This window comes from Cryptococcus neoformans, chromosome 7 (genome assembly GCF_000149245.1).
Source record: "Cryptococcus neoformans var. grubii H99 chromosome 7, complete sequence".
Lineage (NCBI taxonomy): Eukaryota > Fungi > Basidiomycota > Tremellomycetes > Tremellales > Cryptococcaceae > Cryptococcus > Cryptococcus neoformans.
Window position 1 is genome coordinate 100,926 of NC_026751.1, and position 26,575 is coordinate 127,500.

At 47.5% G+C, this 26,575-nt stretch overlaps 11 protein-coding genes and 1 non-coding gene; 8 read left to right on the forward strand and 4 right to left on the reverse strand.

Annotated features, from left to right (window-relative positions):
• Nucleotides 1–273: 273 nt before the first annotated feature.
• On the reverse strand, nucleotides 274–2,658 carry CNAG_06554 (FAD dependent oxidoreductase). XM_012195306.1 has 8 exons: nucleotides 2,149–2,658; nucleotides 2,019–2,097; nucleotides 1,601–1,961; nucleotides 1,366–1,537; nucleotides 1,175–1,309; nucleotides 882–1,113; nucleotides 728–817; nucleotides 274–648 (listed from the first exon to the last, which is right to left on the reverse strand). The coding sequence occupies exons 1-8, from the start codon at nucleotides 2,308–2,310 to the stop codon at nucleotides 395–397; spliced, it is 1,485 nt and encodes a 494-aa protein (XP_012050696.1). The 5' UTR covers nucleotides 2,311–2,658; the 3' UTR covers nucleotides 274–394.
• CNAG_06555 (aromatic amino acid aminotransferase I) lies at nucleotides 2,641–5,256 on the forward strand. XM_012195307.1 has 9 exons: nucleotides 2,641–3,127; nucleotides 3,184–3,283; nucleotides 3,339–3,611; nucleotides 3,675–3,837; nucleotides 3,894–3,997; nucleotides 4,056–4,249; nucleotides 4,312–4,411; nucleotides 4,472–5,135; nucleotides 5,182–5,256. Exons 1-8 carry the CDS (start codon nucleotides 2,999–3,001, stop codon nucleotides 4,849–4,851), a joined length of 1,443 nt encoding a protein of 480 aa, XP_012050697.1. The 5' UTR covers nucleotides 2,641–2,998; the 3' UTR covers nucleotides 4,852–5,135; nucleotides 5,182–5,256.
• On the reverse strand, nucleotides 4,891–6,810 carry CNAG_06556 (oxidoreductase). XM_012194882.1 has 9 exons: nucleotides 6,468–6,810; nucleotides 6,325–6,405; nucleotides 6,212–6,262; nucleotides 6,023–6,168; nucleotides 5,866–5,967; nucleotides 5,779–5,809; nucleotides 5,578–5,712; nucleotides 5,471–5,530; nucleotides 4,891–5,412 (listed from the first exon to the last, which is right to left on the reverse strand). The coding sequence occupies exons 1-9, from the start codon at nucleotides 6,694–6,696 to the stop codon at nucleotides 5,165–5,167; spliced, it is 1,083 nt and encodes a 360-aa protein (XP_012050272.1). The 5' UTR covers nucleotides 6,697–6,810; the 3' UTR covers nucleotides 4,891–5,164.
• A 482-nt stretch (nucleotides 6,811–7,292) lies between these two features.
• Nucleotides 7,293–9,630, forward strand: CNAG_06557 (membrane protein). The gene is made up of 8 exons (XM_012195308.1): nucleotides 7,293–7,719; nucleotides 7,778–8,039; nucleotides 8,098–8,191; nucleotides 8,249–8,374; nucleotides 8,427–8,569; nucleotides 8,628–8,742; nucleotides 8,799–8,982; nucleotides 9,048–9,630. The coding sequence occupies exons 1-8, from the start codon at nucleotides 7,520–7,522 to the stop codon at nucleotides 9,409–9,411; spliced, it is 1,488 nt and encodes a 495-aa protein (XP_012050698.1). The 5' UTR covers nucleotides 7,293–7,519; the 3' UTR covers nucleotides 9,412–9,630.
• A 53-nt stretch (nucleotides 9,631–9,683) lies between these two features.
• CNAG_06558 (NADPH-ferrihemoprotein reductase) lies at nucleotides 9,684–12,360 on the forward strand. XM_012195309.1 has 9 exons: nucleotides 9,684–10,243; nucleotides 10,290–10,667; nucleotides 10,727–10,860; nucleotides 10,922–11,097; nucleotides 11,151–11,300; nucleotides 11,361–11,469; nucleotides 11,540–11,686; nucleotides 11,775–11,985; nucleotides 12,077–12,360. The coding sequence occupies exons 1-9, from the start codon at nucleotides 9,843–9,845 to the stop codon at nucleotides 12,222–12,224; spliced, it is 1,854 nt and encodes a 617-aa protein (XP_012050699.1). The 5' UTR covers nucleotides 9,684–9,842; the 3' UTR covers nucleotides 12,225–12,360.
• Nucleotides 12,308–13,747, reverse strand: CNAG_06559 (cysteine and glycine-rich protein). XM_012194883.1 has 6 exons: nucleotides 13,494–13,747; nucleotides 13,365–13,445; nucleotides 13,245–13,287; nucleotides 12,798–13,198; nucleotides 12,611–12,736; nucleotides 12,308–12,553 (listed from the first exon to the last, which is right to left on the reverse strand). The coding sequence occupies exons 1-6, from the start codon at nucleotides 13,575–13,577 to the stop codon at nucleotides 12,524–12,526; spliced, it is 765 nt and encodes a 254-aa protein (XP_012050273.1). The 5' UTR covers nucleotides 13,578–13,747; the 3' UTR covers nucleotides 12,308–12,523.
• A 499-nt stretch (nucleotides 13,748–14,246) lies between these two features.
• CNAG_06560 (esterase) lies at nucleotides 14,247–17,037 on the forward strand. XM_012195310.1 has 3 exons: nucleotides 14,247–15,348; nucleotides 15,398–15,694; nucleotides 15,752–17,037. The coding sequence occupies exons 1-3, from the start codon at nucleotides 14,550–14,552 to the stop codon at nucleotides 16,900–16,902; spliced, it is 2,247 nt and encodes a 748-aa protein (XP_012050700.1). The 5' UTR covers nucleotides 14,247–14,549; the 3' UTR covers nucleotides 16,903–17,037.
• A 971-nt stretch (nucleotides 17,038–18,008) lies between these two features.
• Nucleotides 18,009–20,839, forward strand: CNAG_06561 (allantoate transporter). Its single transcript, XM_012194884.1, has 11 exons — nucleotides 18,009–18,654; nucleotides 18,712–18,806; nucleotides 18,862–18,953; nucleotides 19,003–19,169; nucleotides 19,222–19,470; nucleotides 19,521–19,777; nucleotides 19,839–19,951; nucleotides 20,008–20,105; nucleotides 20,165–20,196; nucleotides 20,254–20,532; nucleotides 20,584–20,839. Exons 1-11 carry the CDS (start codon nucleotides 18,382–18,384, stop codon nucleotides 20,609–20,611), a joined length of 1,683 nt encoding a protein of 560 aa, XP_012050274.1. The 5' UTR covers nucleotides 18,009–18,381; the 3' UTR covers nucleotides 20,612–20,839.
• Nucleotides 20,840–21,317: 478 nt separating this feature from the next.
• Nucleotides 21,318–24,414, reverse strand: CNAG_06563 (eukaryotic translation initiation factor 3 subunit F). XM_012195312.1 has 3 exons: nucleotides 24,210–24,414; nucleotides 23,644–24,155; nucleotides 21,318–23,593 (listed from the first exon to the last, which is right to left on the reverse strand). The coding sequence occupies exons 1-3, from the start codon at nucleotides 24,269–24,271 to the stop codon at nucleotides 23,256–23,258; spliced, it is 912 nt and encodes a 303-aa protein (XP_012050702.1). The 5' UTR covers nucleotides 24,272–24,414; the 3' UTR covers nucleotides 21,318–23,255.
• CNAG_12614 lies at nucleotides 21,380–22,194 on the forward strand. Its single transcript, XR_001045922.1, has 2 exons — nucleotides 21,380–21,854; nucleotides 22,017–22,194. It is a non-coding gene; the product is annotated as a hypothetical RNA (non-coding RNA).
• Nucleotides 22,248–23,145, forward strand: CNAG_06562 (hypothetical protein). The gene has a single exon (XM_012195311.1). It carries the CDS (start codon nucleotides 22,313–22,315, stop codon nucleotides 23,042–23,044), a length of 732 nt encoding a protein of 243 aa, XP_012050701.1. The 5' UTR covers nucleotides 22,248–22,312; the 3' UTR covers nucleotides 23,045–23,145.
• A 49-nt stretch (nucleotides 24,415–24,463) lies between the features above and the next one.
• The window catches only part of CNAG_06564 (clathrin-coated vesicle protein), a 7,177-nt gene continuing 5,065 nt past the window's right edge, over nucleotides 24,464–26,575 (forward strand). Inside the window, exons 1-4 of the mRNA XM_012194885.1 lie at nucleotides 24,464–25,084; nucleotides 25,124–25,498; nucleotides 25,537–25,599; nucleotides 25,639–26,575. The exon at nucleotides 25,639–26,575 is cut by the window's right edge and continues 1,367 nt beyond it. Of these exons, the coding sequence (XP_012050275.1) occupies nucleotides 25,046–25,084; nucleotides 25,124–25,498; nucleotides 25,537–25,599; nucleotides 25,639–26,575 (1,414 nt within the window). The 5' untranslated portion in view covers nucleotides 24,464–25,045. The remainder of the gene's footprint in view (nucleotides 25,085–25,123; nucleotides 25,499–25,536; nucleotides 25,600–25,638) is intronic.

The following is a 26,575-nucleotide window of genomic DNA, read 5'->3' on the forward strand; positions in this document are numbered from 1 at the left end:
GAACCCGCTTTTATAAATCCACACGCAGAGCACTCAAATCATCTCTAAACCAGCCCAACTTCATATCATACCTCTGTGGCACATTGGAAAATCCTCTAATGGTGAAATAATTGGACAAAAGGGCGTCTAGTTCGCAAAAGTGGCATACTTTGCTGCCTTTGACAATTCGTCCCGTCGTCCCACTACCAATGAAGAATAACTCCCCTCAAACCGACCTCGACTTGTCTTATTTGCACATTATGTATTGATACAAGGTCATTACGTTAATTTCTTCTTGTGATAAGTAACATAATAATGTGTACATGTGTTTCTTCTACAAAATCTTATACTGGACTCCTTCTGCTTGTTTTTAGCTATAATAATATTTCTTCTAAATCATTTCCCTCGTTTTCAATCAAGTGGTTACAATTTGAGGGACAGGCCCTGCAAAAGGCTTTTTCGAGCTAAGCAAACCTTCATCGATCTCTTCCTGGAACTTGGCTAGGGCATTTACTGTCTGCAACTTTTCCATCCTTTCCGGCGTCGCGAAGAACGGTTCAGGCAAAGGCGGGAAAATGTTAGCCGTAGTCGGGGTTTGATATTGGATGCCCAGTTCGGAGAGTACGATTGGCGTCAGATGGGCAGTAGAGCCGAGGATCCTGGGCATGCCTATTTTGGGTAATTTGGGTCAGCATTATTCGCCTCCGCTCGCATGTGCATAACAAACAGCCAAACGGGAAAAACTAACCGTGGCCTGCAAAACCGGCTGCCACAAACTGTCCTGGTTTGCCTGGTACGGGTCCAACAAAGGGGAACGAATCGATACTTGCAGAGTACACTGCCCCCTCCTAATCAGCTTTTATGTTCGTCCCACACAATGGTAACTCCTCTTTCATACTTACCTCCTGTCCAAATGCCACCTTCTTCGACGGTTTTCTCTAAATCCGCCGGATCCTTACCCTGCCAGCCCACGACGTCCCTCTGGGGCCAGCCTTGATAGAAGTCGGGCACGCCTGCAAACTGTAGATCTTCACGATCGTTGTTGACGTATTGCTTGGGATCATGAACAGTAAGAGGTTTGGCTCCTCCAAGGATGATTGTGTTAAAGGGAGGTGGTAATTGGAGATGGTAATTCTAAATATTTTAAGTGTCAGCTTGAGCGCCAATAGTACGCAGGGTATAGCATGGTATTTACATTGATGATGCTATCCCAATGTTGGGCACCAGTGTGCTTCACGAACCCCTCGGGAGCCTTGATGGCTGCTATTGTGCCTCTACCTGGGAAGATGAGGTTTTTGAATTCAGGAAGCAGGTGCGATGCCCATCGGTTCTAAGAACTCATCATCAGCTTGTTGCTTTTGCTAGGCTAGTCACACTGCCACTGACTGTTGCATGGATGACAGTCTTTGCTCGCACATGTCCTCGCTCAGTATTCACGGTGATATACCCATCGTTATCCCTTTCTGAGACACTCAAGACAGGAGTGTGCGATTGGACGTTCAGTTTGCCGGTGTTCATAACAAGCTCCAGCATGGCGTGAACGAATTTGTAAGGCCAACTAAAATATAACTCAATGAGCAAACAGCTTGATTATATATAGAGGCCGTTGAATACCACTTACACTTGTCCTGAGGGATGTACCACAGCCCCGATACAGCCTTTCATCTGCGTAAACTCTTCGGCCTCTTTCGGGTCTTCAATCAATCGGCACTCCTTGATAATGTCGCCATTCTCCCCATGGTCCTTCTTCATATGCTCATACGCTCCCCTCAGCCTTGTCCACGCCTCCTCTGACATGGCCGCATCAAAAGTCTCGCCAAGCTTGAAACATACTTTTTGCGCGATACCTTCCTCGTTGAGCACCTTGTCAAACGCTGTCAGGTGGGCGGCTTCGTGTTGGATGACCTTGAGGGCTCCATCGGGGCCGAAGCGGGCAGACCAAGTTGGATAGCGAGAGTAGAAATGAGGCCTAAGCTGCCCTCCTGCAACATTTGATTTAGTATCGGAATTTGCTTCAATGCTCTTGTTGAGAAACTCACCATTTCGACCAGTAGCACCTCCACAAATGTCTCTAGCCTCAAGAACAAGCATGTTTGGGGTTTGCCCGTTTTGAGTGAACTGCGCACGCCGTCAGCATGTTTTGTGAAATAGGATCTCAGAGTTGCTCACCTTGTGTATCCAATAGGCCATCGTTGCTCCAGTGTAGCCACTGCCAACGATCACTACATCTACCTCGGATGGAAGTTCGGGGGTCGAACGATGATTCCTGTAAGGCGACTCGGCTCCTTCAATCCAGAAGGACTTGGTGGGATTATCTATAGGCAACACCATGATGCGCGTTGGTTATTGAAATGAGAATTGACCCAGGTAATGGTGTGGTATATGTATAAGAAGCAAGAGATGCACAACGACGAAAGGAGCTCCTTTATGATGGTGGTCTGACCTGAATATTCCTGGATCTCTGTCGCTGAGCTGCTGCTGACTTGCCGTGCTTCGACCGAAGAAACTACGAGGTAAGTGGGAACTGCCGGCTCATTCCGTATCATGACGGATCTCGGGGATACATCCATCGGATAAGTGCATGGTAAAAGTTCGGTGTTTTGTTTTATAATCCCCGATTGGTTTGAGGGTATTAAGCGTCGGTAAACACGATGTGTTTAGCAAGAACATCGAGACAAGTGTCTACTGTATTTGCCCGATAGAGTAATAGATGCGTGGCGCAACAGCAAATGATAGACGCAAGATAAACGACGGCCGAGCCGAGCGACGCTAAGATACTTTCCTTATATGCCCCCTCCCGCTTCGCAACCAGCGCTTATCTCTTCCGAGGAGCTCAAGTCCCGATCACATGCAAATCGATCGGTCATCTCCTGCAGCCTTTTCATCTTTATTTCATATACCACCTCGTCCCGCCAGTCAGCAGCCACCACATCTTTTCAGGACGCTCTATACTCCAATAGCACGCAGTATTCCTTCGTCCCAATAGTCGCTTCCCAAGCTCAATCGGTCCCACTTCAGAATGCCTTCCATCAATTCCACGCCCGTCCCAGTGGACTTTACCAAATACTTCAGCAAGGAAACAACCAGTAGGAAGAGGTCGCAGTTGAAGGAGCTTCGACCGTTTTTCGAGATCCCGGGTATGATCAGCGTGAGTTCCCCGTCTTTTTCGACTTAGCTGAATACTCAATCATCTTGACATCTTAGTTTGGAGTTGGCATCCCCCATCCCTCGACATGGCCAGTCAACGGTATGACGCTTTCTGTACCATTCGCAGGCAAATCAGTCTTTGTCCCGGGCTACAACAGTAAGCCATGCTAACTATTCCACTCTTGAGATTGGTCATTTACGTTCATTCGCAGGCCGGTCACCTGAAGACATGCTTCCACTCGCGCCTTATCAAGAGCCTTCAAAAAATGAATCCCTTCGTCCCGATCTTACTGAAGAGCTCCAATACAGCTCAACTTATGGTACCAAGCACCTTCTCAGCTGGATTAAGGAGCACATCGAACGAGTCCATGCGCCTCCTTATGAGGACTGGATCAACCTCCTTACTGCGGGAAACACTGATGGAGTCGATGCGGTGATGCGAGCTTGTTTCGACCGGGGCGATTACATGCTGGTTGAAGAATTCGGTGAGCGGCACTTCAAATTCGCACATTCTGACTCTCTACGTCCGTGCTGATGTGACTGATTAGCGTACCCTGGATTACTTAGCCCTGCAGCGACTTTGGGCATCAAGTGCTTGGGTGTCCCTCTTGATTCGGAAGGTGTTGATCCAAGCGCTCTGGATGAGATCCTCGCAAACTGGAATGAAACAGAAAGAGGAGGCCCTAGGCCGAAGATGCTCGTCATGGTACCGTGAGTTTTATTATATCACCTGTTCGCACCAAGGTTGAGCTAACTTGACCCAACAGCACATGCTCAAACCCTGCTGGTGTGACGATACCTGCTCATCGCAAACAAGAGATCTATGCGATCTGTCGAAAATGGGACCTGCTCATCTGCGAGGACGACCCATGTGCGTGTTGACTTTATAACTGAACTCACGCCATCACGCTGACATGGTCAATATCTAGACTGCTTCTTGCAAATCAGGCCGAATGGTGCTGATAGCCCTATTGTTCCCAGCTTCTTGTCGCTTGATACCGACGGTCGAGTTATCCGAGTTGATAGCTTTTCTAAAATCGTAGCGCCAGGTAGTCGGCTAGGCTTCGTTACGGGTCACAAGGTCATTGTGGAAAAGATTATGAATACGCGAGAAAGCTCAACCGTAAGTCAGAACCAGCCATGGTAGCACGTCAAAGCTGAAAGCGATTGTTTTTATCTGTTTAGCAATGCCCATCTGGTTTTTCTATCGCTGCTATCGCTGCTATTCTCCGAGCTTGGGGTGGTCACGAGGGTTTCGAGCGAAAATACATTCCTCACATCTCAGGTAAATATCTCACACATCTAGACCTCACGAGTGGCTACTAATGCCGAATAAAATGAATAGACATTTACTCCAAAAGGTGCCTGTCCATTATTGACCTCCTCAAGAAGTACGTCCCTCCAAGCACCATCGAGATCCCCAAGCCCGCCGGGGGCATGTTCCTCTGGGTCCGTCTCAGGATCGAGTCCCACCCATCTTTCCCTTCTCAAGATCCCGAAACGATCTCCAAGCAAGTTTTCCAAGCAATGATCGATGAGAAAGTCTTGATGGCTCCCTCCGAGTTCTTCAAAGCGCCCTCGACGTCGGTTTGGACGCCGGAGCAAGAAGCAAAAAGGATCTTTGTCAGGATTAGCTTTTCGTTACCTCCGCAGGATGAGATGGAAGAAGGTGCGAAGAGGATGGGAAGGGCTTTGGCGAGGGAGTGGGGTCTGGAGCAAGCTTGATAATAAATTAGTATTGTTCATATTTCATGGATGGTTCTTTCGGTCTTTCGCCATAGAGCATTCATCCTGCCGTTCTTCCCACGCAGTCATGCGTAGCTATCTGACAAACAACTTGCAATTTCATTTTGCAAAGGCCACCCGTTCGGCCCGGCAGTGACAAGATTGGACTACCCCATCATCTAATGAACATCACAATGTAGTTAACCGTTCACAACATATTCCGCCCCCCAAAGATAGTATAAGCGAACGGAAGTTTGAAAAGCTGCAGATGAGAAACAACAGACGTAAGACTACATATTTACATAACAACGGCTTAATAACCCTTAGCAGGATCTACGACATTGATAGGAGATAAACCCTGCTTCAATCGATCGCCTTGCGCAAGCAGCACATCAGCACCACTATCAAAATACCCCTCAAAGCTCCCACTTGTATGCGGAGTCACGATAACGCTTGGATGGGTGAAGAGCGGGTGTCCAGAGGGAAGAGGTTCTGGATCGGTCACGTCGAGTACAGCGCCGAAAAGGCCTCCCTCTGCGTCCAATGCAGCAAGGATATCCTCTATTAGATGATACAATGCCATTAGCACTGATTTTATTCGGAGTCAATAAATGTTTACCAGAGCGTATCAGATCCCCACGACCGATATTAACAAACACAGCCCCCTCGGGCAATGAACCTAAAGTGTCTTAGCATGAGTATCATATGTAATACAAAGAGACATACGTAGATGAAATTCGGTCAACATGTAGGTCGTCTGCGGTGTGGAGGGCAGACTGGCTACGAGAACGTCACAATGAGACAGAAATTCCTTGAAAGACTCTGGATCAGTTGTAGAGTAGTATTGGCTGGGTATCGAGCCTTTGTGAGCGCTCATCAGCGACGACATGACATAATATGATAAGTCAAATGAAAAGGGAATCCTACCATCTTCATCTCCTGTGCCGGGCAGTCGAAACTGGGGATACCATTAGAGCTACATCATGCGGCAGTGAAAGTGTTAAATCAACTCACCCCCTCTTCTGGTCGTTTATCCCCCTTGGAATTTGCAGCAATCACATTGCAGTTAAAGGCCTTGAATAGTCGTGCCGTTTCACGAGCAATGTGCCCATATCCCTGTTACCTTTCAGTTTTTGCAGTTGATGTGTACTGCATCCAGCTTTAAACATACCAACATTCCGACAGTCTTGCCATACAAACAACGGTTACCGGGATGCGTCTGACCTGCAGCACCAGCATATTGCAAAACCTGGTCTCTTGAAGGCCATTCTGCGTTGGTTCGGGAGAGATGAAATTGTACTTGAAGTTTCATGTACACTGAACCCTTTCAGCGCTGTACATAAGGTAATCCACACCTTACAGTTTATCACATTGCAGATAATGTATTGCGGGATAGACAGAGTGTGGATGCCTGAAGAAAAATCGCGTGAGTCATGTGCATTATACTTACCATGGGAGGAAAATCGCACGAACCGGAGGATGAGCACACGGCAATCTTCTTCTTGGCCTCCTCTGACTGCATCAACTCCGTCCCGAGAAAATTATTGGCTCCAGCTGAAGAATGAATAGTCAGTCTGCCTACAGAAAAGTATGACAGCAATGGCCAGGTGTCGCACCTGATGATAGTTGCACTATTCTCGTCCGTGGGATTTGACTAATCGTCTTGATATCCTTGGGCAGACCCAGCCAGCTCGTGTACCATATATCCGCCAACGCAAGATGTTCCTCTGGTACTTTTCCATCTGGGTGGTAGAATACGTTCTTGAACAAGCGCCTCACCTCCGCGAGCTTCCACTGGGAGAGAGTTACAGTGATGACTACACTTTCAAAAGAGTCGTTCGACATGCTCTTTGGTGCTTTGGTGGTGGGGTGTTGCCAAAGAAGGGATACTTGGGGGGATTCAGTCTATGTACTACACACAAATTGTCATGCATCTATTTTCAATGTCTAACAAATCGCATCATGTCATGGGTCACGAAACAGATCAACGAATCGCGAATCTACCTCAGCTGGATGAACTTGACTAGACGGCCGACGAAGTCGCTGAGGAGATAAGGCGATTCCGGGCCGACCTTATCTTCGGATTTTACTTATTACCCGGCGCTTTTTACTTGTTACCCGTCGCTTCGTCCGTCGCTTGTCCATGTTTGGATAAAACGCCGTTCTGGCTCCTGATGCGAACTCTAGCTGATCATTGGTTACATTGCTTATTCCCGAAGGTCACATGTACAGAGACAAATATCACGTTGCGAAATGATTACGCACTAGTCCTACACAGCACAACGCATAACATGATGGTTTCAAGGCAGAAGTTATTACTCACTATTGTTATAAACGAAAGCTATTACTATTAGTGGCTATGGTGTTTATGGTTTCATGACAATCTTATATCATAGCCGTCGCTTGAGACAATGAATCTGAATCTGAGATGATGCATCGGCTAATCAGCAGGTAGACATTTGTCTGAGCGGCTGTCCTCAAACCTCACTCAGCTTATCGGCATATTGCGAGATACGTACAAGATAAGATCATCTGCCAGAGACGAATACTCTGAATGACTATGTGCGATTCATAACTGTCGCTGGCCTATATCAATAACCAATTAATTGTCTTGTTTCTTCTTCTTCTTTCGATCAATCGAATCGAAATCAATTGAAATCATCCCGTCATGGCTGTCCCGATCAGCAACGTCGACCGAATAGATGAGAAAGAACTCGGGGCTAAAATAGATGTGGCCGATGTTCACTATGAGCCATCTATTGCTGAGGAACCCAACCTCGGAGAAGAGATCGATCAGACCTACCTCAATGCTTCCAAGGCCATTCGGTTCTACAGAGGAACCTTGTTCCAAATGATCCTTTTTGGAGCGTAAGTCTTCTTAAGTCTTTATCATTAGTAGGCTTCACTGACACACAAATCTTATTAGATTATCCTTCGTCGGTCCTGCAATGTCTGATGCCATTTCCAACTTGGGTGGTGGTGGTCTATCCACAGCCTACCTTGCCAACCTTGCTACCTGCGTCAATTACGCTGCGTCGTGCGCTATGACTCTGGTCGGTGGTCCACTTATCAACAAAATCGGAATCAAATGGTCATGTATTATTGCCGCTATCGCCTTTCCTCTTAGTGGTTCAGGTTACTATGTTCGAGCACGGTTCCAGGTTGATTGGTATTTGATCTTTGCCAAGGTATGTCCTGTCGTAATGGCCCGGAATTGAACGTTATCTTACTCATGACCGGTGATAGACAGTTAGTGGTATTACCAGTGGCTTCCTGTATGTCGCCGAGACTACTGCTATGTTGTCGTACCCTCATTTGCACGAACGAGGCCTTTACCTTGGTGAGTGGACTTTGGATTTGGACAAGTCTTGATCCTCTGAAGCTGATATCTCAATAGGTATCTGGTCTGCCATGAGGAATTCTGGCAGCGTCATCGGAGGTGCCATCAATTTTGCGACCAACTATAGCTCTTCAAGTGCCGGTGGCATCTCCTGGTCTACTTACCTTATTTTTGTCGGCTTTGGTGAGTTGTAAGCAGAATTAACCGATCTTGATGCTGATAAACCGACTTCCAGAGGTATCCGGTTTCATCTTTGCCTTCCTTCTGAGCCCTACAAAGAAGGTTCGAAGGAGCGACGGTTCGCCTGTCCCCTATTCACGCGACATGACTTGGAAGAGTGAATTCACCGCGTTGTACAAACACGCTTTGAACAAGAGAGTAAGTCCTTTCGGACTGCATGCAACCGAAGCTTATAACGCCGACACTCGTTTTGCAGACCTGGCTGGTTTTTATTCCCGCCTTCTATTCATTCTTCTACGGTGGGGTTTACGGGACCTACCTCACCAATCACTTCTCTACCCGAGCTCGTGCGCTGTCAAGTCTCATCGTTCGTACGTTGCAACAAGCTTGCCTGGTGCCGTGTAATGTTAGTGCTGACACGTCATAGCATGTTGCACGATCCTTATGGTCACCGTCTACGGACGACTGCTTGACAATAAGAAATGGAAACAGCGCACAAGGGCTTGGATAGCTCTCGCATTCTGGGCCGTCCCTCAGGCCGCTTGCCTTGTCTGGACCGGTGTCATCTTCGGCAAGTATGGCAACGAAAGAACAGCTTTCGATTATAATCTGTAAGTCTCGCTTACAGCTTGTACATCGATCATGACATTGACTCATACTTTTCCCCTCTTCTCAGTAATACTAGGGAGTGGGCTACAGCGTACTTCCCATATTTCTTCATCTTTACTACCGGATACTGGACCCAGCTGAGCATCTACTGGATCCTCGGCACCTTCTCGGCAGACGTCAAATCATCGGCTCGTACAGGAGGTTTGTTCCGATGTTTCGAGACTCTCGGTCAAGCCATCGCATACGGTATCAACAGTCATGTCGGCGACGCCAGAATCCCATTCTACATTCAGTGCGCCCTCTGGGCTCTGGCTGTGCCTTGTATGATTGCCCTCATTCGGCTGGTTCCCGAGACTCCGGCTTGGAATGATGATGTGGTGGATGGAAAGGTTGAGCAGGCGCTGAGGAAGACAGAGAATTTGGAAGTCTGAGTGTGGAAATTTGAAACGAGCTTCGAGAAGTTGCAAAAGCGGTTGTAACGGTTCTGCCTAATGATTTGTCGAACATTTTGTAGTATTCATAGGGTTGTAAGATATATGCTTAACTTTTGTCAATAGCATGTAGCAAGGAATCATGAGATGATGATAAGGGGTCATTGTAACGATGGTCAGATCAAAACAAATATGTAGTGGCCGATGACACAACTATGAGGGTACTTTCGTTCAATAATTTCTTCTTCATTGACATGATATATCAACGTTAAATTTAATTAACTAATCATCGGTGGAGGACGAGTGGAGGTTCTGCCGGTCCTACAATCGAACAAGTCCGACTCGAGTCTACATCAACGTTTTTGTAACGAAATATTATTATTGTTTCCATTCCTCATTTCTTGTTCGACTGGAGCACGACCTCATTCACCATGATTCCCATGATATTGTACGCCTCAGAAACCGGCAATGCTCAAGATACAGCGGAGCGCGTGGCCCGCGCTTTCAGAGCAAACGGCAGAGCTGTCACCTGTCTCCCAATGGATCAGTTTCCTATTTCAGCTCTTCCACATACCTATCTCCTGATACTCCTCACCTCAACCCACGGAAGAGGAGATCCACCCCCAGCTATGCTGCCTCTTTGGACGGCTATGTTGCGGTCATCGTTACCGGAGGACATTCTGGAGGATGTTCATTTCTCTCTTTTTGGACTTGGGGATAGCAGTTACGAGCGCTTCTGTTATGCTGGGAAGATGTTGCTGCGAAGGATGGAGCAATTGGGGGCTACGAAGATGGGTGAACCAGCTTGGGGGGATGAGAGGTCACCAAATGGGTAAGCGAAAATGGCTTATTCCTGAAACGAAACTAACTTTGTGTAGTATTGAGGACGCCTTTTTGCCATGGCTCCAGCAAACTTTAGACCTCTATTTGCCTTACCTGCCGTTAATATCTCCAACTTTTAAAACTATCGAATCCACTGTGCTACCTCCGCCGATATACAAGATTTCCCCTGCTTCCACTTCCAAATCCGTGGAACACGACCTATCGTTGGAATACCTTTCGATCTCATCGCCTGTTCCAAATGGCAAACCTGCTCCCGTCCGAGTCGAAGATCAGGCCAGAGATAAAGTATCAACCTCTAGGACCAAACCAGATGATTGGGTCTGGGCTACGTTCAAAAAGAATACTAGAATAACGAGCAAAGATTGGTGGCAAGATGTAAGAGAGATAGAGCTGGAGTTTGACGACCCTGATACGTAAGTGCAGTAACTTGCGGGGAAAGTGACCCTTCGCCCATGTTAAATTTATCTGCCAGGAAACCTTACATTGCCGGATCAATATGCTCCCTACAGCCCCAATCCAGGGAGGATGATGTCAACATGTTTTTGGAGATGATGGAGCTTACCTCGCAAGCGGATGAAGTCGTTACTATCGAGTCCCTTCTTGATGGTGCGTTCCCGACTTCTTTGATTACCCCCTAACCAGCTGCTGACCTTTTTTTTGCTTTCAGAGCAACCCCTTCCTTCCCATCTTCCACCAGCTGGGACGCCAACGACTTTACGTTCGTTGCTAACAAATCATCTCGACATACGGTATTCTCCTCGTAAAAGCTTTTTCGAGTGGTTACGGCGTCTTAGCACGAACGAAATGGAGAGGGAGCGTCTCGACGAATTTATAGCTGATCCAGTGAGTCTTCCACTCAAATGCTCATGGCAAGCTGACAAGAAGAATTTTTCCAGGATGAAATACATACATACGCGACTAGACCATCGCGCACGATAGTTGAGACACTAGCCGACTTTAGATTCACCCGGATACCCATATCACATATTTTGGAGATACTCCCTCCTCTTCGAAGACGACAATTCTCAATTGCAAGCTCATGGGAAGTGAGTGCCCCAACGTTTGGAGATTGGCATCATGCTCACACTCTAATCCTCTTTTCTTAGGATCATCCGGGCAAAGTTCAGCTGCTAGTCGCTTTGATCGAGTACAAAACTAATCTAAAAATCCCAAGGAAAGGTCTTTGTTCATCATGGCTCAACGGACTCCCTGTGGGTGCGTTCCATCATGCTTATCTCAAACCCTTACTTAATCCAGTGAAAATTAATGAGTTCTTTGCACTCAGGTACGCGCATCCCAATACACATCGCTTCACCAACTCTGTTCCTTCCTCAAGATCCTGAGGTACCCATCATTCTTGTCGGTCCGGGGACGGGTGTTGCGCCTATGAGGGCTTTCGTAGAGATCCGAGTCAGGCAAGGTGCTGCCAAAAGTGAGTGTTTTCCTCTTTTCCACCTTCATAGTGAAAGAATCTCACTGACGAATCGAATCCATCTCTCCTATTTCTTCTTTTCAAACAGATACTTCCCTTTATTTTGGATGTCGATCGTCTACCACAGATTATTTTTTCGAATCCGAATGGCACGGGTACCGCGAAAAGGGCGTCAAAATCCAGGTCGCGGCGAGTAGAGACCAGGAAGAAAGGATTTACGTGCAGCATTTGATAAAGAGGGATAAAGAGTATGTAAAGGAGTGGATTGTAGATAAGAAAGGCTGGCTGTTCATCTCTGGGTCAGTTCCCTTCGCTCATCAGTTGTGTAAAAGAAGTTTCGAAGGAGGGATTGCTGACTGTTACTTTTGGTCTGGATTGGGAACAAAATAGGTCATCTAATGCAATGCCCCGCGAAGTGAGAGAGGCTGTGGCGTGGTGTATTTCCAAAGAAGGTGCAGGAGATATGACAGAAGAAGAATCAAAGGCGTATGTGGAACAAATGTTTGAGGATAAGCGAGGTGGCGAAGAGAGTTGGTAGATACAGCAGATCCGCCGGTGGGTAACGCAAAAGGGCAAGGCAAGAAGCAAGAAGTACCATCCATAGTGCAAATCATTTGAATGGTCTGAACTATACACTATTATGCATGCAGTATGTCACTGAACTACTAACTAAGAATAACCAGTAAGTAAATCAGGCTCCAGGCCTGGACAGCATCTAATGTTTCCTATCATCTATTTACTCGTTACTTCATAACCCCCATCATGCACGTCGCACCCAAAACAAACAGGCAACCTTTTAAATCTGCCAAATAACCCAGCTGCCCTCCGATGGGGATGTTATCTTAAAGTACCACTGGGGCCGAATTCCTCCAAAGACATGTCAATTATAAAGACAAATAGATAGCCAACTGCGCCGAAACTTACCTTGGCATAACAGTTCTTACAGTAAGGAACGCCTTCTCTATCGGATACCTTTGACGGATCTAATGTCGTCTTACACTTATTACATTTCAAACACCATCTATGCCATTTATGACCAACAGAAAATACCTACATACGGTCAGCGTCCTTTCAGCCTTGATACCGCCTTGTATAGAGCCTCAGCACTTACCTGCTCCGCAGCATAAACTCTTTTCCCGCATGCTCCACACATGTCATGTCCTATTATCCTCCCTCCGACCTTACTTCTTGGACTCTCCCCTTTCTTCAATAACCCCCTATCGTCTAATGCTTTTGTACCTCCAGCAAAAGGTACACTGATCGGTCTTTGTTCTCTGAAATTGGGCTTAGTAATGGGGACGGTGGGGTCGGTTGGTGTTGCTGGTTCAGGAGGTGGTGTAGAACGTGGCGGAGGAGGGCGGTAAAATTCTGTTGGAGGAGGTAGAGGACGAGGGGAAGAAGAGGCTGTGAGAGAGGCAGGACGGTGGTATGAAGGAGTCATGACAGATGGAGGAGGGGTTGGTTTAGGTGGTGTTGAGGGGATGGAGGGGAGGACATTGGCATGTCGAAGGTCTGCAAGGTGTCAGATGGGTGAAGAGATAGATCGGTTTCCCCTTACCTCTTGTTCCAAACAAAACGACATGACATCTCTGGCAGTACGGCTAACATGATACAGAGATCAGCTTATCTCGGCCATCTTGCCGAAGCAGTGTCGATGTAACACTTGATATGAACCTACCTGGGAATCGTGCTCAACAAGACTACCAGGATCCAGCCTTTTGCCGCAGTTTAGGCATTTCAGACATAGCTTATGATATATCTACTTATGGTCAGTGTGAAATTACTTAGCAGGGCTCGGATTACGAACCTTTCGGCCCGGCCCCATGACCTGTTCGGCATGATAAGCTGTCTTGCCACAGCTCTCGCATTTAGGAGCACCTCCAAACATCATTTTGGTGTATATATATCTTAGCTGGAAATAAGATGTTGAAAAATATTGATATACGGAAGAAGAGAACCGAAGGGATGATTTATAAAATCAATGACGCGTAAGAAGGCGATGATGATGACTTGTTGTGATGAAATAAACATATCATCATGACATCCAGACGCGATCCGCCGTGTTTGTTGTTGTTGATGATTATTTATAAATTATGGACACGTCAGTCGTCCGTGTCTTCAAAGTGCCAGCATCAGCAGTTAGCGGGTCCATTTGTATGGGTTGTTCGTAGCAACGGCTGTGCATTGATCTGGTATAAGTCAGGTCTTGACGAAAAGTAGTACTACGAGTACTTCTAGATATTATCTGCTATGACCACGCACGTCGCTCATCATATACAATGAAAGAGCGAAACGTAATAATCTTTCCTTATCTCTAAAGGATGTGTACGACTAAATCATGAGACAGTAGGAATGATCTAATCGAATCGTCGGCCAAGACGTGCAGCAGCGAACTATAACCGTCCAATAGGATTGCAAGCTCTGATTAAATAAATCTATGCAAGAATTGATATGCGCGCAGCAATAATAACCAGCACGCGATCAGGGGTACGCCAGGATCATATAAGCCCCCCACGACCGCCATCCCCACCATCGCTTCGGGCATTAGTCCGCCAGTCGCCGTTGTTTATATGACGACAGCGAGGTGTTATAACGAAATTCGTTTCCTTTTACGTCCATCCTTTACATTCTAAAAAAGTTCAACACCGCTTTATTTTCACCAATCTCTCTGCCCTTCTACATACCCACACCCCATTCCCATCTCTCTGCCCCTGTCCCAGACGCCGACATTGGGAATCCCGGCACCAACTGCCAGCTTGGTTGATATCTCGAGTACCTTGTCTTCTTTCGATCTACGTAGTCTAAGAAAGCGCGGTCATAAAGGTATAGTAGCTCTTAAGTAGAGTGTCAGTCAACCCAAGGCATGTCGTCCTCTACCCTTCCCCCGTCACAACCTCTTCCTCTCCGTCATCTCCTCGAGACATACACCACGTCTCACCCCTTACGTACCCCGTCCCCTCTTCCACCATCATCTCGGGTCGATCCAAAACTTCGCCAACGCCTACCGCCACCTACATCTGCAAGCCCCCTTCTTTGGACTTTACCAACATGGTGGCTATTCATCCGCTTTGTATTCACGAAAGGCATACACATTGCGCTCGCCTTGATCTCACATTTTCTCTTCGGGCCTAAACGACCTAGCTGGGGATATCGAATGACATTCATCACGTCTTTCATGCGAAATATAGCAGACCACTCAAGTTTGGCCGATATTGTGCTCATCAGGAGATTTATTTCTCTGCATTTCTTAGTGCCTCTGCCGGGAGATGCGGTTGTGACCCCTATCACTTTCACCGTCCCCCGAAGAAAAGCAGAGCAGGTTGCAAGGGGCTTTTTGCGGGACTTGGATGTCGCAGAGACGGGAAGCCGTCAGCTTTCGGGGGAATGGGTTGTCGGCACTGAGGTGTGGAAGAGGCTGAGAGCCGAGAAGAGAGCAAGGCAGAAGAAACAACGTGCATCCCCCAGACACAACCTCTCGCCAAGCGGAAGGAGTTTAAAGCAGACAAAAGTAGAGATTGAACCTGAAGCTCTGAAGGAAAAAGGGAAAGCAAACGAAAGGGTCATTTATTATGTGCATGGCGGGGCGTACTATGTGGGTAACGCTGCAACTCACAGACTTATCACTATTGGCGTGAGCAAATCCTGCAATGCGAGAGTATTCGGTACGTCTCTCGTATACGCACACAACCTCTCGCTAACTTCGGGATACAGCAATAACATACCGGCTTGCACCCGAACATGTCTTTCCCCTCCCTCTTCACGATGTTCTTTTAGGCTATTTACGACTTTTATCTCCTCCCCTTTCCATACCTCCCGAGAATATCATCATCGCAGGTGATTCTGCAGGTGGAGGCCTTAGTTTGGCGCTGTGCATGTACCTTCGTGATGAAGGATACAAACTCCCAGCAGGTCTAATATTGATGAGCCCATGGGTGGATTTAACGATGAGTTGTGGGAGCTGGGATGAGAATGCAGACTCTGACGTAGTTCCTCGTCCCGAGACTGATGGTAAGTTACTCTTGACTCACCCGATGAGAACACAGCAAGGCGGCTGACTCGTATCAGATCATCTTAACCCAGTGGGATGTTACCTCGGTCCCAAAGGTATCGCCACCTACCTTACTCACCCATACGCTTCTCCGCTATTCGGTGACTTCCACGACTTACCACCCATGCTCATCCAGTCTGGCGACTCAGAAGTGCTCCGAGATGAGATTACGCTCATCGCGCACAAAGCTACTCTTGCGGGAATCAACGTCACACACGAGTTATACGAAGATATGGTGCATGTTTTTCAAATGTTCTCCTTTTTGCCTGCTACTACGACGGCAATCAACAATGTCGGTATATGGGTGAGGACAACCTTGCCAAAGATAGAGAGGGAACAGAGACAAGTAGCAGGTATGGATAAGGATCAGCAAGAGGTGGGAGCGCTTGATGTGGATGTGACCGAAAGTATGGAAGAGGAAATTGGAAAGGGAAATCGGGTTGTTGCCAAGGATGGGCAAGAGATTGATGTACCAAGGGGGAGGACAGAGGCCATGTCTGAGGAGATTGACGCAGCTCAAGATCTTTTGAGGCAACAAGCGTCAGCAACCAAGATAGGTTTTTCAGGAAGCTCTACTATCAACGAGCGACCTACCGTCGATACGGACTCACTTGCCAAATTGGACCCTGACTCTGACTCTGACTCTGGCTCACCGACACCTACAAACAGTCAACTCCCCTCACCATCTGTCGCCATCCCCAGAGAGCCCCGTACCCCTCCACGTCATTTCGACCCATTCTTGGATGTACAACCTCAGGATCAATCCAAACTATCGCAGCCTCATACTCTTCCTCGCCTTCGTCGAGTGCAAACAGCCGTGCCTACGGCCTTTACCCTCTCTCCGCCTCCCAACCCCCGATCATCAGCGCGCCGTCGACGACCTACAACCAGCTCCCTCCTCACTTCCCCCTCTTCCTCCGCATACGGACAAGATACATCATACCCCACCTCTCCAACTTCATTAGCTTCTGCGCGGAGACGGCTTCGTTCGGGTACACTCTCTTTCCAACCTCCCCCAACGACAAGAACGAGAAGTAAGAGTCATTCCGATATATTCAACCTGGTAGAAGGGTACGTTGAGGGAGGAGCTGCCAATGAAACGACAGTGTATGCAGCTGGAGGGGAAGTGAGGTGTGTGGGCGTACTCGGAGAGGATGAGGAGGAGTAGGTGTAGTCAAGGACCTGATGGGTTGGCCAGAGGAGAAGTTGTAGCATCCATTATCAGTTGAAATTCTGGGCATTTACTATGTTGTCGATTACCAGAGCCAAAGCTTTGTATTTCATGCACTACATACTGTACAGATGTAAAATACCACCGTCTACAGTACTTGGACGGTCATCGGCCCCGGAGGCCGGAATGTCTAGCGTAATCTCTTTTCGAGAACGACACAGATGACAAGACTTGCCCGATATCGGATGTTTATTTCCGAGCACAACAGGCTATCAAAACTGTGACCTGTTGAAGTCGGTCTGGCGGAATATCAACCTACTAGTCAGCTAGTCTTTGACTTGCTAAGAGGACAGTTGGCACTGTTTGCTGAACTACTTCCACTATCCATAATCACCGAGGGAACAACAACCGCTCGGTTATATTTGCCACTGCGAACTAGTAGTAACTGTGGCCACAATAGGGAACACTACTAGTAATGATTTACCTACGTATCTTTATACTCGGAATGATCAGTTGTACCTGATTACATCATGCCGTTTTTCTTTTCTGATCTCAACCAGAAGCGACCGAGAAGACAGGCCTTAGGAGAGATACAGGCTCGTTCTGTTGGCAACTATAGACAAGGCTGTATTATGATGGAACAGGTTGTCGCGTCTTTTCCTTTGCCTCCGATCCCAGTAATACGCCGCCATCTTTGATTCTTCGTCGAAGGCAGAAGGGATGCTGCGTCGAAGACGCTTTGCTCGTTAGCACGGACTAAGAAACAACCGACGGCGTAAAGCGCAAACACAAATTTGGTGCCTGGAAACCGATCACAAAAAATAAAGGAGAAGAACAACAGCACAGCGGCTAAATCGGTAGTCACGAGTACATCGTTTCAGCTTGATTGATAGCCGGGCGTTAACCTTCTCATGATGGGGCGTGTACACGGGGCACGGGCGGAATTCAGCAAACAGCATAGCAAGAAATCTCGAGGTCTTGTTGTTAGCATGCATAATCCATGACGAAAGAGGCTGCAATGTTCGGCGTATCGGCGTCCGAAGAAAAGATGCACCGCAGAACAATCGCAATATGTTTAATCCATGACCATCATCCATGATGAACTTGCCAAAGGGACAAGGGATATTGCGCCCCGTGGGGCTCTTTCTTTTTTGCGAAATCCCGAAACGGCCCCAGCGGGGGCTCCAATCTAGCAGGAAGCGCATTGATGCAGGAACGACATGGCAGATGGTAGAAAGACAGAGGAAAAAGAAGGCACATTGTTCAAACATCCTTGCTTTACCAAGTCCAACACAGAATACGGGCCGTTGGAGTACGATTCGGAAACCGTCCATATCGGAATGACCGACTCGACGGCCCGGGCATGTCTTGTTTCTTGACAAAGAGTCAATTGCTGTCGGGCAGAGATGTATATAAGATAAGCCAGCGGCGAACAAATATGGAACTCTTTTTCAAACCTCAAATAGTCACTAACTAATGATGACTTCTGAAATTAAGAATCTCGACACATCTCTGGAGGACGAGAAGGTGCTCACGGAGCACATTGAAGTCGCTCACGCCGTCACTCGCGATGACATGGAGAAGGGTCGTACGAAGCGTACCGTCAACACGCAGCTCGATGATGCCGCAAAGCTTTTGGAGGAAGCCGGTGGTCATGTCGAGTACACACACGCCGACAACAAGAGGATTCTGCGACTAATTGATTTCTACGTTTGTCTGCCCATGTGTCTCGTTTACTTTATTCAACAGGTAGGTTGTTTGTCAAAAATGCTGGCAATGCGGAATCTTACTCGGAATATCTCGCAGCTCGACAAAGCAAGTGTCAGTTACGCTGCAGTCTTCGATCTGCAAACAGAGGCCAACTTGGTTGGCACTCAGTACAGTTGGCTCTCCAGCGTCGTGTAAGCCACAATAAAAGAGACAGCGATGAACTGCATGACTAACGGACAATAACAGCTACTGCGCCCAACTTGTCTGCCAGCCTTTGTCTTCCTATGCTCTTATCGTTTTTCCGGTTAAGTACTGGGTGATGTTCAACATGGCTGCCTGTAAGTCACCCAATGAGTTACCGGACATGCAGCTAAACCCATGTTGCAGGGAGTATCGTTACCATGGCTACAGCTGCCGGGAAGAACTTCACTGGCCTCCTTTTGGCTCGTATGTTTTTGGGTGTCTTTGAGGCCACCATCTTGCCCTCTTTCATTCTCATCACCCAAATGTGGTGGGTTCGACGAGAGCAGTCTTATCGAACCATTGCCTACCAAGTAAGCTCCTGGCAATCCTTCTAGTTATCTATTTGTTAACTTGTCTGCTCAGATCGCCAACTCTTTTGCTGCCATCTTCGGTCCCTTGCTCTCTTATGCTATCGGCAAAGCTTGCGACGGTTCAGACAAGATAAAGCCTTACCAGGGTATCTTCCTCTTCATGGGTGGCTTCAGCTTGGTTCTTGTGCCCGTTGTCTGGATATTGCTTCCCAACTCCCCTACTACTGCTCGATTTTTGAGGAAGGGTAACGACCGACTCATTGCCATTGACCGACTTGCTGAGAACAACACTGGTACCAAGGTATGTATCCTTTCAATATCAGCAATTTGATTTACTGATATTGCTCCTAGGCTTCCAAATTCAAATGGGACCAATTCTGGGAGACTTACAAGGACCCCAAGACATACATGTGGGCGGCAATGTGGTTCTGCTGCGCTTGCCCCTCGGGTGGTATTGGAGCTTTCGGCGGTCTTATCACCAAGGGTTTCGGCTTCGACACATTCACCACTATCTTGCTCCAAATGCCTCCGGGTGGTATCGGTATCATTACTCTTTTGGTTTCCATCTACGTGACAAACAAAATCAAGCTCCGTTGGCCCGTCATTGCGTGAGTTGTACTTGTTGGCAGAGATTGCATGTACATAAGAGACTGACGAAGAGCTCAATAGTGTTGTCTGCATCTTCCCTATTGCTGGTGGCATTGCATTGACCCAAGTGCCCAGCACCAAGACTGGTGGACTCATGGCCAGTTACTATGTTGCTTACCTCTTCTCTGCCCTTCGTAAGTGATGACGGCGCCACTGCATAAAAATTATGTCTGAGCTGACGTGAAAACAGAGCCTTTGTTGATCAGTTGGTGTAACTTGAACTCTGCTGGTACCACCAAGCGAGTTCTCACTACCGCTACTATGTTTGGCGCTCTCACTGTCGGCAACGTGAGTGGGCACTTTTCATAACGCCCTTTATGGTAAAAAAGCTAATCCTCAGAAATTAGATTGTCGGCCCTCAAGTCTACCTTAAACGAGAGTGAGTAGTTTTTTCATTTCTCATCCTAATAGGCACTTATCTGATGTACTTCTTCAGGGCGCCTCATTACCATACTGGTCTCTACGTCGACATTGCCTGCTGGTGTATCCTTCTCATCCTCGTCGTCTCAATGGGCATGTACCTCAAGCTCCTCAACAGGCGCCAGGAAGCTCGCCGACTTGCCTTGGGTCTTCCTGCGAACCTCAAAGACATGTCTATCATGTCGATGGAAGAGGCCGAGGCTTACAAGGAAGAGCTTGCTCAGAGTATGAGAGCGCAGGGAAAGGACATGGACAGTTTGAACGTCAACTCTTTCGATGATATGACGGACTTTGAGTAAGTGTCGGATGAGAGATTATCAGAGCTACCGCTGACCAAGATCTACAGGAACCCCATGTTCATGTATGTTTTATAAGATATCTTGGGATTGTAAAAGAGCTTGCCGGTCAGTTAGCCTATAAAGAGTTTTCATTTTGTCATTGCTAGTAGGGTTTATTGTAATAGTTTTTGTAGGGTCTGAATTCCCAAAGAACAGAAATCATAAATTTCCATGCATGTCTCCTTTGGTCAGGTGTATCAATCGGCATGAACAATAGAATTGATAATAATGAGACGGATGGGATTTCGATCACCAAAGACTCCGGCTCGACAATGGCTTAACACGAATTATTATAGCGAAGACATTCATTGTGGCGATGGTGATCACTGTTTTGTCGGGGTTGTATCACATCAAATTCGGGTGCTTAGCGAATATATTCCCTCACAGTTTGCTAATGTACAGTAGTAAGAATAGAAAGGAAAATCAGCGATGAAGAAGTTCGTTGAACGAAGGCAGAATTCAGATCCCATCCGTCAAACATTATATGATTGACCTCGGGGCGGGCTTGGCGGGATGCTTGGGATTTTTGTCTACGTGTGATGGTCTCCATTTTACATTTTTCAAGGCATTCATGTGAGGAAAACTGTGGAAGTCAATTACGCGAGGATCAACTCTTGCCAGCTTCAAGGGTCACATTGCCACTGCACCGAAAGGAATACGAGTACTGTACGGACTTTCTGTGACTTTTGGTACCGAAGTTTTTATTACCACCCACATAGGCTGCAAGCGAAATTGTTGATTCCCACGGGGGTCTGCATCATATGGCCACCTGTCGCTTTACCATCACAATGGACCGCATGGCAACTAACAGAAAGTCAAACTACGTGACTCATTATCAGAAAAGTCATCATGGGCAAAGAGCTTGGTAAATGTTCTTCTACGAAGGTATGGGCCAAAGGATGTCATCCTCGGTACAGCCATCTCCTTAACCTACGTCTCGGAGTAGAATGGGGTATAAGGCATCATGTCCCAGAGTCATCAAGCGAGCTTCACTCATCTTTCCAAAAAAAGCCCCCTTCGACGACTTTACAGGAAAGCGAAAGAAGGCATTTATCAGGCATTGATGCCGTCGTACTCCCAAAAAGGGCGCATTTCCAGCACTGTCCTTTTTGCTTACATTACGCCAACTTGTGTAGAGCTCCGCTGGGTGTAATGTGGATCTTCACCAACGATTCGCTTAGCCAATCGCCTTCGGACTTCCCTTTTTCGCATTCCTTGGACAGCTTTCTATAATTTTGCGACTCCGAATGATATAATAAAGATCAAATTCCGCCCGCATGTGAGTACATATCTGCCGGGTTCATCAGCGAAAGAGAAAGGAGGAAGGATGTTCCATTTCCTTTGATTCCCTAAGCGAGTAGAGATGGAAGCTGTCCATCAATCAGTACTAAGCACCGTGAAAGGAAAGGATCTCTCCAATATGCTCACTCTTAGCTCTTAGCCCTTAGTGAACCGGCTGCACGAAGACTGAAACGGATTATGGGAAGACGCGAAAGAGTCTACAGCTCAACAGCGGGCCGCGAATACGATGGATGAAAGGTAAATGAACCACCTTTGGGTATGAAAAAAAAGAGAGGGATAAAAAATTTGATAGAGTAAGGGGGGTGTATAATATGCACGAAATGAGACTGGGGCACTGAGATGGACATTCGATACACATAACGTACAATCTGCCGAAATCACATAACCTAACAAAGTTAGCGGGATAGTCTAAGATCTGAGCAAGTGCACCATAAGATGTCATCAACAACCGTCACGTCGTGCTTTACCATCCCTTTGTCTTCCGACGACTTTCCACTTACTCTACATCTCGAAGCCTCTTCCACATTTGACAACGACGACGATGGGGCCAACCTTCATCCGCCAAATACCATCACCCCTCCTTCTCTCCCTTCTGATGCTGGAAGTACCTCACCTATTACGTTGTACACTACCACTTACCTCACAAGGGGCGCTTCCCTCCGTCCTCCTCACATCGGCATCAACGGGAGTGAAGAATCGGCAGAAATGAGTCTGAAAGACCGGTTCATCCCTCCTCGAGGGCACCATGCCCTCGCCTGGCGGATGGATGAGCCTTCCGAAGAATCCGATCAAGCTACTATTCAAGCGACTCGGAAGTTGGGAAGTCTGTTGAGCACAGCATATTCACAATGTCAAACCCGAGAAAGCTCTCAGGCGGCAGAGCACGAACTTTTCCCCCCCGGATCAGAGTTTACACCTTCTTCTCACCAGCTTGCCAAGACGATGTCAATGTTAACGAGTCACTATACTCAAAAACTGAAAACACATGGGGATGAAGTAGGGAAGAAGGTTTATGAGGGACTGGATGAGGAGAGTAAGAGTAAAGTGGCGATGAGGTTTGTAGACCCTAAGACGTTTGAGCAGCGGACAGGGACGAGGTTGGGACGGTTGGATTACAAGGAGTATAAAAGGCTGTTAGAGGCGGGGAATGGGGTAGTAGAGAATTAAGACAGGTGCCATCAGCGATGAAAAAGCATTTGTAGCACTGATTCTGTGTACAACGTAAATATCTCCCTCGGCTTTAGTCATGGATATGAAAGGGCTAGAGTGACCCCCTAGACTGTCAGTTATCTGAAAGTTACAAATCCAAGGCTAATTGCATGAGAAATCCCTCTACCGTCTATCCACACGAAACTCCAAGGTCACTTTCTCTCCACATCTACTGCTGAGCAACAGGCTGTTGCAAGAGTGACAACCTGCCCGCCAACTCAACCTGACTCCTAACCAAGCTCGACAAATACTCCACTGTCAAAGTGTCTTGCAAACCGGCCTTGACGCCACCCTCATCTTCGTTTCCGCTCGCAGTCCATCTGCCGAGGCCCTCCAGGAGATATCGGCCGACCTCGACATCGGGGGTTTGGGAACCGTTGTTGACGGATTGGACGTAGGCAAGACATTGGTCGATGAGGGAAGACAGTTGAGAGAGAGAGTTGGAGAGGGTGGGAAGAGGGGGGAGAGCAGGGGAAGGAGTTGGTTGTGGGGCGGTGAGAAGGTCCACTATTTTTATACCTTGTAAGAAAAGATTTTACCAGGGATGTAGGACTTACAAGCGGCACGCTCAGAGTCGGCGTACTTGATAGACACAGGCACGGGCACAAAGATGGAGCACTCTGACTTGCTAGTCAAACCCAAAGGCTGAGAAACCCATCCCTTCACACCAAGACCCTTTCCAGATTCTTCAATATCGGTATCAACTGTCAAGTGGACGGCAGGGTAAGGGTTGGTCTCGAAGGAAAAATATTCTTGAATGATAGCAGAGTTGGAGTTGACAGTCTTCTGGCTGGCGTACCACCCAACAATAACTTCCTTGGTGCCGTTCTTGGCGAGAAAATTGACCATGTCTTGCTGGAACGGCCTATCGACAGAAATCTGCTGGCCTTGTTCGGTATGAGGGACGGCGAAACATGATCGAATGTCGACTTCCTGACCATTGTCGGATCGATTACCCATAAGAGCACCGATCACTCGTGTAGATTCAGAATCAGCAGGGTGGCGAGAATGGTGGGTAAGGATTTGAGCGATGACGGAAGGGTGGACGGTGATTTGAGAGGGAGGGCGGCTGTAAATGGTAATTAGCATTTTGATACCGGCTTAATTTTAGGGAAGAGCTGACAGAGAGGATGAGGTCGGGGGGAGTTGGAGGTGGATGGCGGAGGAAGAGGTGTCGAGAGACATTTTTGGTGATTTTTTTGTGGTAAATACAGCTTGTATGGACTTTGGAGGACGATTTTGACGGAACAATGAGCTTCCAAAACGAAGCTGATATTTGATCCCGCTTTTTGTTCTGGATGCCCAGAGTATCAGGCTCACATAATTAACGGTTTATAAAAAGAAGAGACCTCGACTATTTATCTGTCGCCCCACCATGCAGAAACCATTTAATGAAGATGGCCGACATCTTGGGCGATGCAGGATCCGAAATGGCCGGAAACTAAGCTGGTTCAACCAGTCGAAATTGCGCATGAGGAAAGAAAATGTGTCTTTCCTTGTTGTCACGCAGTAATACAAAGATGGAAGACAAAAAGATAGGATGGGATTTCGTTATATTGATTCTTCCTTTTCGTCGTCCTATTTAACAGAGTATGTTTCTAGGGCCGTCATTCCTGACTTAATACCTACCCTCCTTGAGACAGAAATACACCGTGAAAGAAGTGTTGCCAGCGCCTCCAAAGCTATATTATGTAATTAGTTCGGGCCAGCATCTCCAGGCTGCTTCCAACCCTACTTCCAACGAACACTCCGTGTACATATCTTTCCCTTCCTACGTACTCTTATCATTTTCTCTCCCTTTGCTTACAACTTTCCTTGTTTTGGGATCATCCTCGGTCATCTTATCTCCTCCACCAGTTTCATACGAATCAACCCGGACAGTAGTGGCTTCATCAAGATATCTGCTTGCTGCTGCTTCGTGTGCATCATATACACGAACCTCACTGCTCCGTTCGCAGTATGCCAGACATTACGCCGGACATCCTCAGGGTGGAAGAGGTGGGTATAAAGTCCACAGGCACCACTAATAACCCACAGTCCCGCTTCACAGGCGATGGCTCGGACCTCGCTCTCCTACACTGGCTACGTCAAGCAGAGCAAGCTATCGAGGCAATGGACCCAGAGGACCTCTCCAAGCAGATTCAATCTCTACATGCATTCTTCCTCAAACTCCTCCTTCCCAACCCCAATCCCACACTACCCAAGCCAGGACGACCTATAAGACATCTAGTCACAAGATGTGTCGTTAAGCTACATCAGCGCGTGGAATCTCGCTCCCTGTTTGACTTTGTTCAGGTGCTAGTTAAGGCGGTTAGCGATGGTGGTTCAAAGGGAATGAACATTGCAGAAAACTTGGGCAGAGTTGCGAGCTGGTACTGTATTGGAGAAGTAATCAAGGAGCACGGGAAGAATGTAAGTTCCGTCCAGAGGAACGTAAGCTGACAGTGTAGATGATGTCGTTCATGGCCGAGATCTGTACTTCGTCATTGAAAGTCTTCAAGAATACCAATCTCGTAGGTCTATCGAAAAACGTCTCATACTGACATGTGCAGTCTGTTCTGCTTCGAACACAAGCAATGGTCGCATTCTCCAGATCTCTTCATTCGGCCGGAAAGGCCCTCCCTGATGCTCTTGTCAAAGACCTCCTTAAATCTCTTCGTAGCGGTTTACAAGACAAGGCTCTCTCTGTCCAACGCGCTTGTGCTGAAACATTCATCTCACTACACCTCTACACCCCTGTCCTTCAACTTCAGCAGACTTTGGATATGGTTGCACCTTTATCATTCAAAAGTCTTGAGACAGCCGACCATTTGACAAGACGGGCGTTTAGTAGAATGTTGGCGCATTTCCTCGCTGCCACGCAAGTCCCTGGAAGTGGTGTTGTGCCTGAACCGTCGAAAAAGTCAAAAACAGAGGCTGAAGAGCAATCCGGAGAACCTACTGTCATGACCTCTGCCGCTGAAGACAGGGCATCTAAAACACTTTTCACAACTCAAGAGATGCTCAAATACCTTTCAATTCCGTACAATAAACCGCAATCTCCTCACAAGCTCCGTAACGCCATCATCGACGCTTATGCGACATTGTTCACCACTTTAGGGGGGGAGTATGTTGAGGCGAGATATGGGGAGATTGTAAAGCATATCATGGACCAAATTATCGTACCGCAACGAGGAGGCCGATACGAGGTGCTCGCGACAAGACAAGTGGCCAAAATCCTCCTCCGGGATCTTGTCGGCGAACGACTCCTTTCAGAACCTGGGCAAGTGTCTGCCATTCGCGAGCTGACTGTCAATTATCTCAAGAGATGGCAGCCTACCCTGCTCCCTGGCCAGCCAAAAATTAACAAGAACGTCCTCATCGTCGTGCTACGCGAAATTGCCGGTCTTCTCGAACAATTAGGCAATGCTCCCGCGCAAATCATTGAGCTGCTCGCCGAACCTCTAGTGAGGTTACTGGCTCACGAATCATACTCTGTCCGGCTGTCCA

Bases quoted from the DNA above. Each gene is read 5' to 3' on its own strand.
- CNAG_06558 (XM_012195309.1), top strand. From the start codon at position 9,843: ATGATTCCCATGATATTGTACGCCTCAGAAACCGGCAATGCTCAAGAT. The intron at 10,668-10,726 runs GTAAGTGCAGTA...TTTATCTGCCAG, and splicing joins GAGTTTGACGACCCTGATAC to GAAACCTTACATTGCCGGAT. The intron at 11,687-11,774 runs GTGAGTGTTTTC...CTTTTCAAACAG, and splicing joins CAGGCAAGGTGCTGCCAAAA to ATACTTCCCTTTATTTTGGA.
- CNAG_06561 (XM_012194884.1), top strand. From the start codon at position 18,382: ATGATGACTTCTGAAATTAAGAATCTCGACACATCTCTGGAGGACGAG. The intron at 19,170-19,221 runs GTAAGCTCCTGG...TTGTCTGCTCAG, and splicing joins ATCGAACCATTGCCTACCAA to ATCGCCAACTCTTTTGCTGC. The intron at 19,952-20,007 runs GTAAGTGATGAC...ACGTGAAAACAG, and splicing joins TTACCTCTTCTCTGCCCTTC to AGCCTTTGTTGATCAGTTGG.
- CNAG_06556 (XM_012194882.1), bottom strand. From the start codon at position 6,696: ATGTCGAACGACTCTTTTGAAAGTGTAGTCATCACTGTAACTCTCTCC. The intron at 5,968-6,022 runs GTATGTTTAAAG...GAAAGGTAACAG, and splicing joins GCAAGACTGTCGGAATGTTG to GGATATGGGCACATTGCTCG. The intron at 5,413-5,470 runs GTAAACATTTAT...ATCATCTAATAG, and splicing joins TGGGGATCTGATACGCTCTG to AGGATATCCTTGCTGCATTG.
- CNAG_06554 (XM_012195306.1), bottom strand. From the start codon at position 2,310: ATGGTGTTGCCTATAGATAATCCCACCAAGTCCTTCTGGATTGAAGGA. The intron at 1,962-2,018 runs GTGAGTTTCTCA...CAAATGTTGCAG, and splicing joins AGGTGCTACTGGTCGAAATG to GAGGGCAGCTTAGGCCTCAT. The intron at 1,114-1,174 runs GTAAATACCATG...TAAAATATTTAG, and splicing joins ATTGGGATAGCATCATCAAT to AATTACCATCTCCAATTACC.
- CNAG_06560 (XM_012195310.1), top strand. From the start codon at position 14,550: ATGTCGTCCTCTACCCTTCCCCCGTCACAACCTCTTCCTCTCCGTCAT. The intron at 15,349-15,397 runs GTACGTCTCTCG...TTCGGGATACAG, and splicing joins CTGCAATGCGAGAGTATTCG to CAATAACATACCGGCTTGCA. The intron at 15,695-15,751 runs GTAAGTTACTCT...GACTCGTATCAG, and splicing joins TCCTCGTCCCGAGACTGATG to ATCATCTTAACCCAGTGGGA.
- CNAG_06557 (XM_012195308.1), top strand. From the start codon at position 7,520: ATGGCTGTCCCGATCAGCAACGTCGACCGAATAGATGAGAAAGAACTC. The intron at 7,720-7,777 runs GTAAGTCTTCTT...AAATCTTATTAG, and splicing joins CAAATGATCCTTTTTGGAGC to ATTATCCTTCGTCGGTCCTG. The intron at 8,040-8,097 runs GTATGTCCTGTC...GACCGGTGATAG, and splicing joins GGTATTTGATCTTTGCCAAG to ACAGTTAGTGGTATTACCAG.
- CNAG_06562 (XM_012195311.1), top strand. From the start codon at position 22,313: ATGTCATCAACAACCGTCACGTCGTGCTTTACCATCCCTTTGTCTTCC.
- CNAG_06563 (XM_012195312.1), bottom strand. From the start codon at position 24,271: ATGTCTCTCGACACCTCTTCCTCCGCCATCCACCTCCAACTCCCCCCG. The intron at 24,156-24,209 runs GTCAGCTCTTCC...TACCATTTACAG, and splicing joins CCCCCGACCTCATCCTCTCT to CCGCCCTCCCTCTCAAATCA. The intron at 23,594-23,643 runs GTAAGTCCTACA...GTATAAAAATAG, and splicing joins CGACTCTGAGCGTGCCGCTT to TGGACCTTCTCACCGCCCCA.
- CNAG_06559 (XM_012194883.1), bottom strand. From the start codon at position 13,577: ATGATGTTTGGAGGTGCTCCTAAATGCGAGAGCTGTGGCAAGACAGCT. The intron at 13,288-13,364 runs GTAGGTTCATAT...GTATCATGTTAG, and splicing joins TTGTTGAGCACGATTCCCAG to CCGTACTGCCAGAGATGTCA. The intron at 12,737-12,797 runs GTAAGTGCTGAG...GACCGTATGTAG, and splicing joins GAGTTTATGCTGCGGAGCAG to GTATTTTCTGTTGGTCATAA.
- CNAG_06555 (XM_012195307.1), top strand. From the start codon at position 2,999: ATGCCTTCCATCAATTCCACGCCCGTCCCAGTGGACTTTACCAAATAC. The intron at 3,284-3,338 runs GTAAGCCATGCT...GTTCATTCGCAG, and splicing joins CTTTGTCCCGGGCTACAACA to GCCGGTCACCTGAAGACATG. The intron at 3,838-3,893 runs GTGAGTTTTATT...TTGACCCAACAG, and splicing joins AAGATGCTCGTCATGGTACC to CACATGCTCAAACCCTGCTG.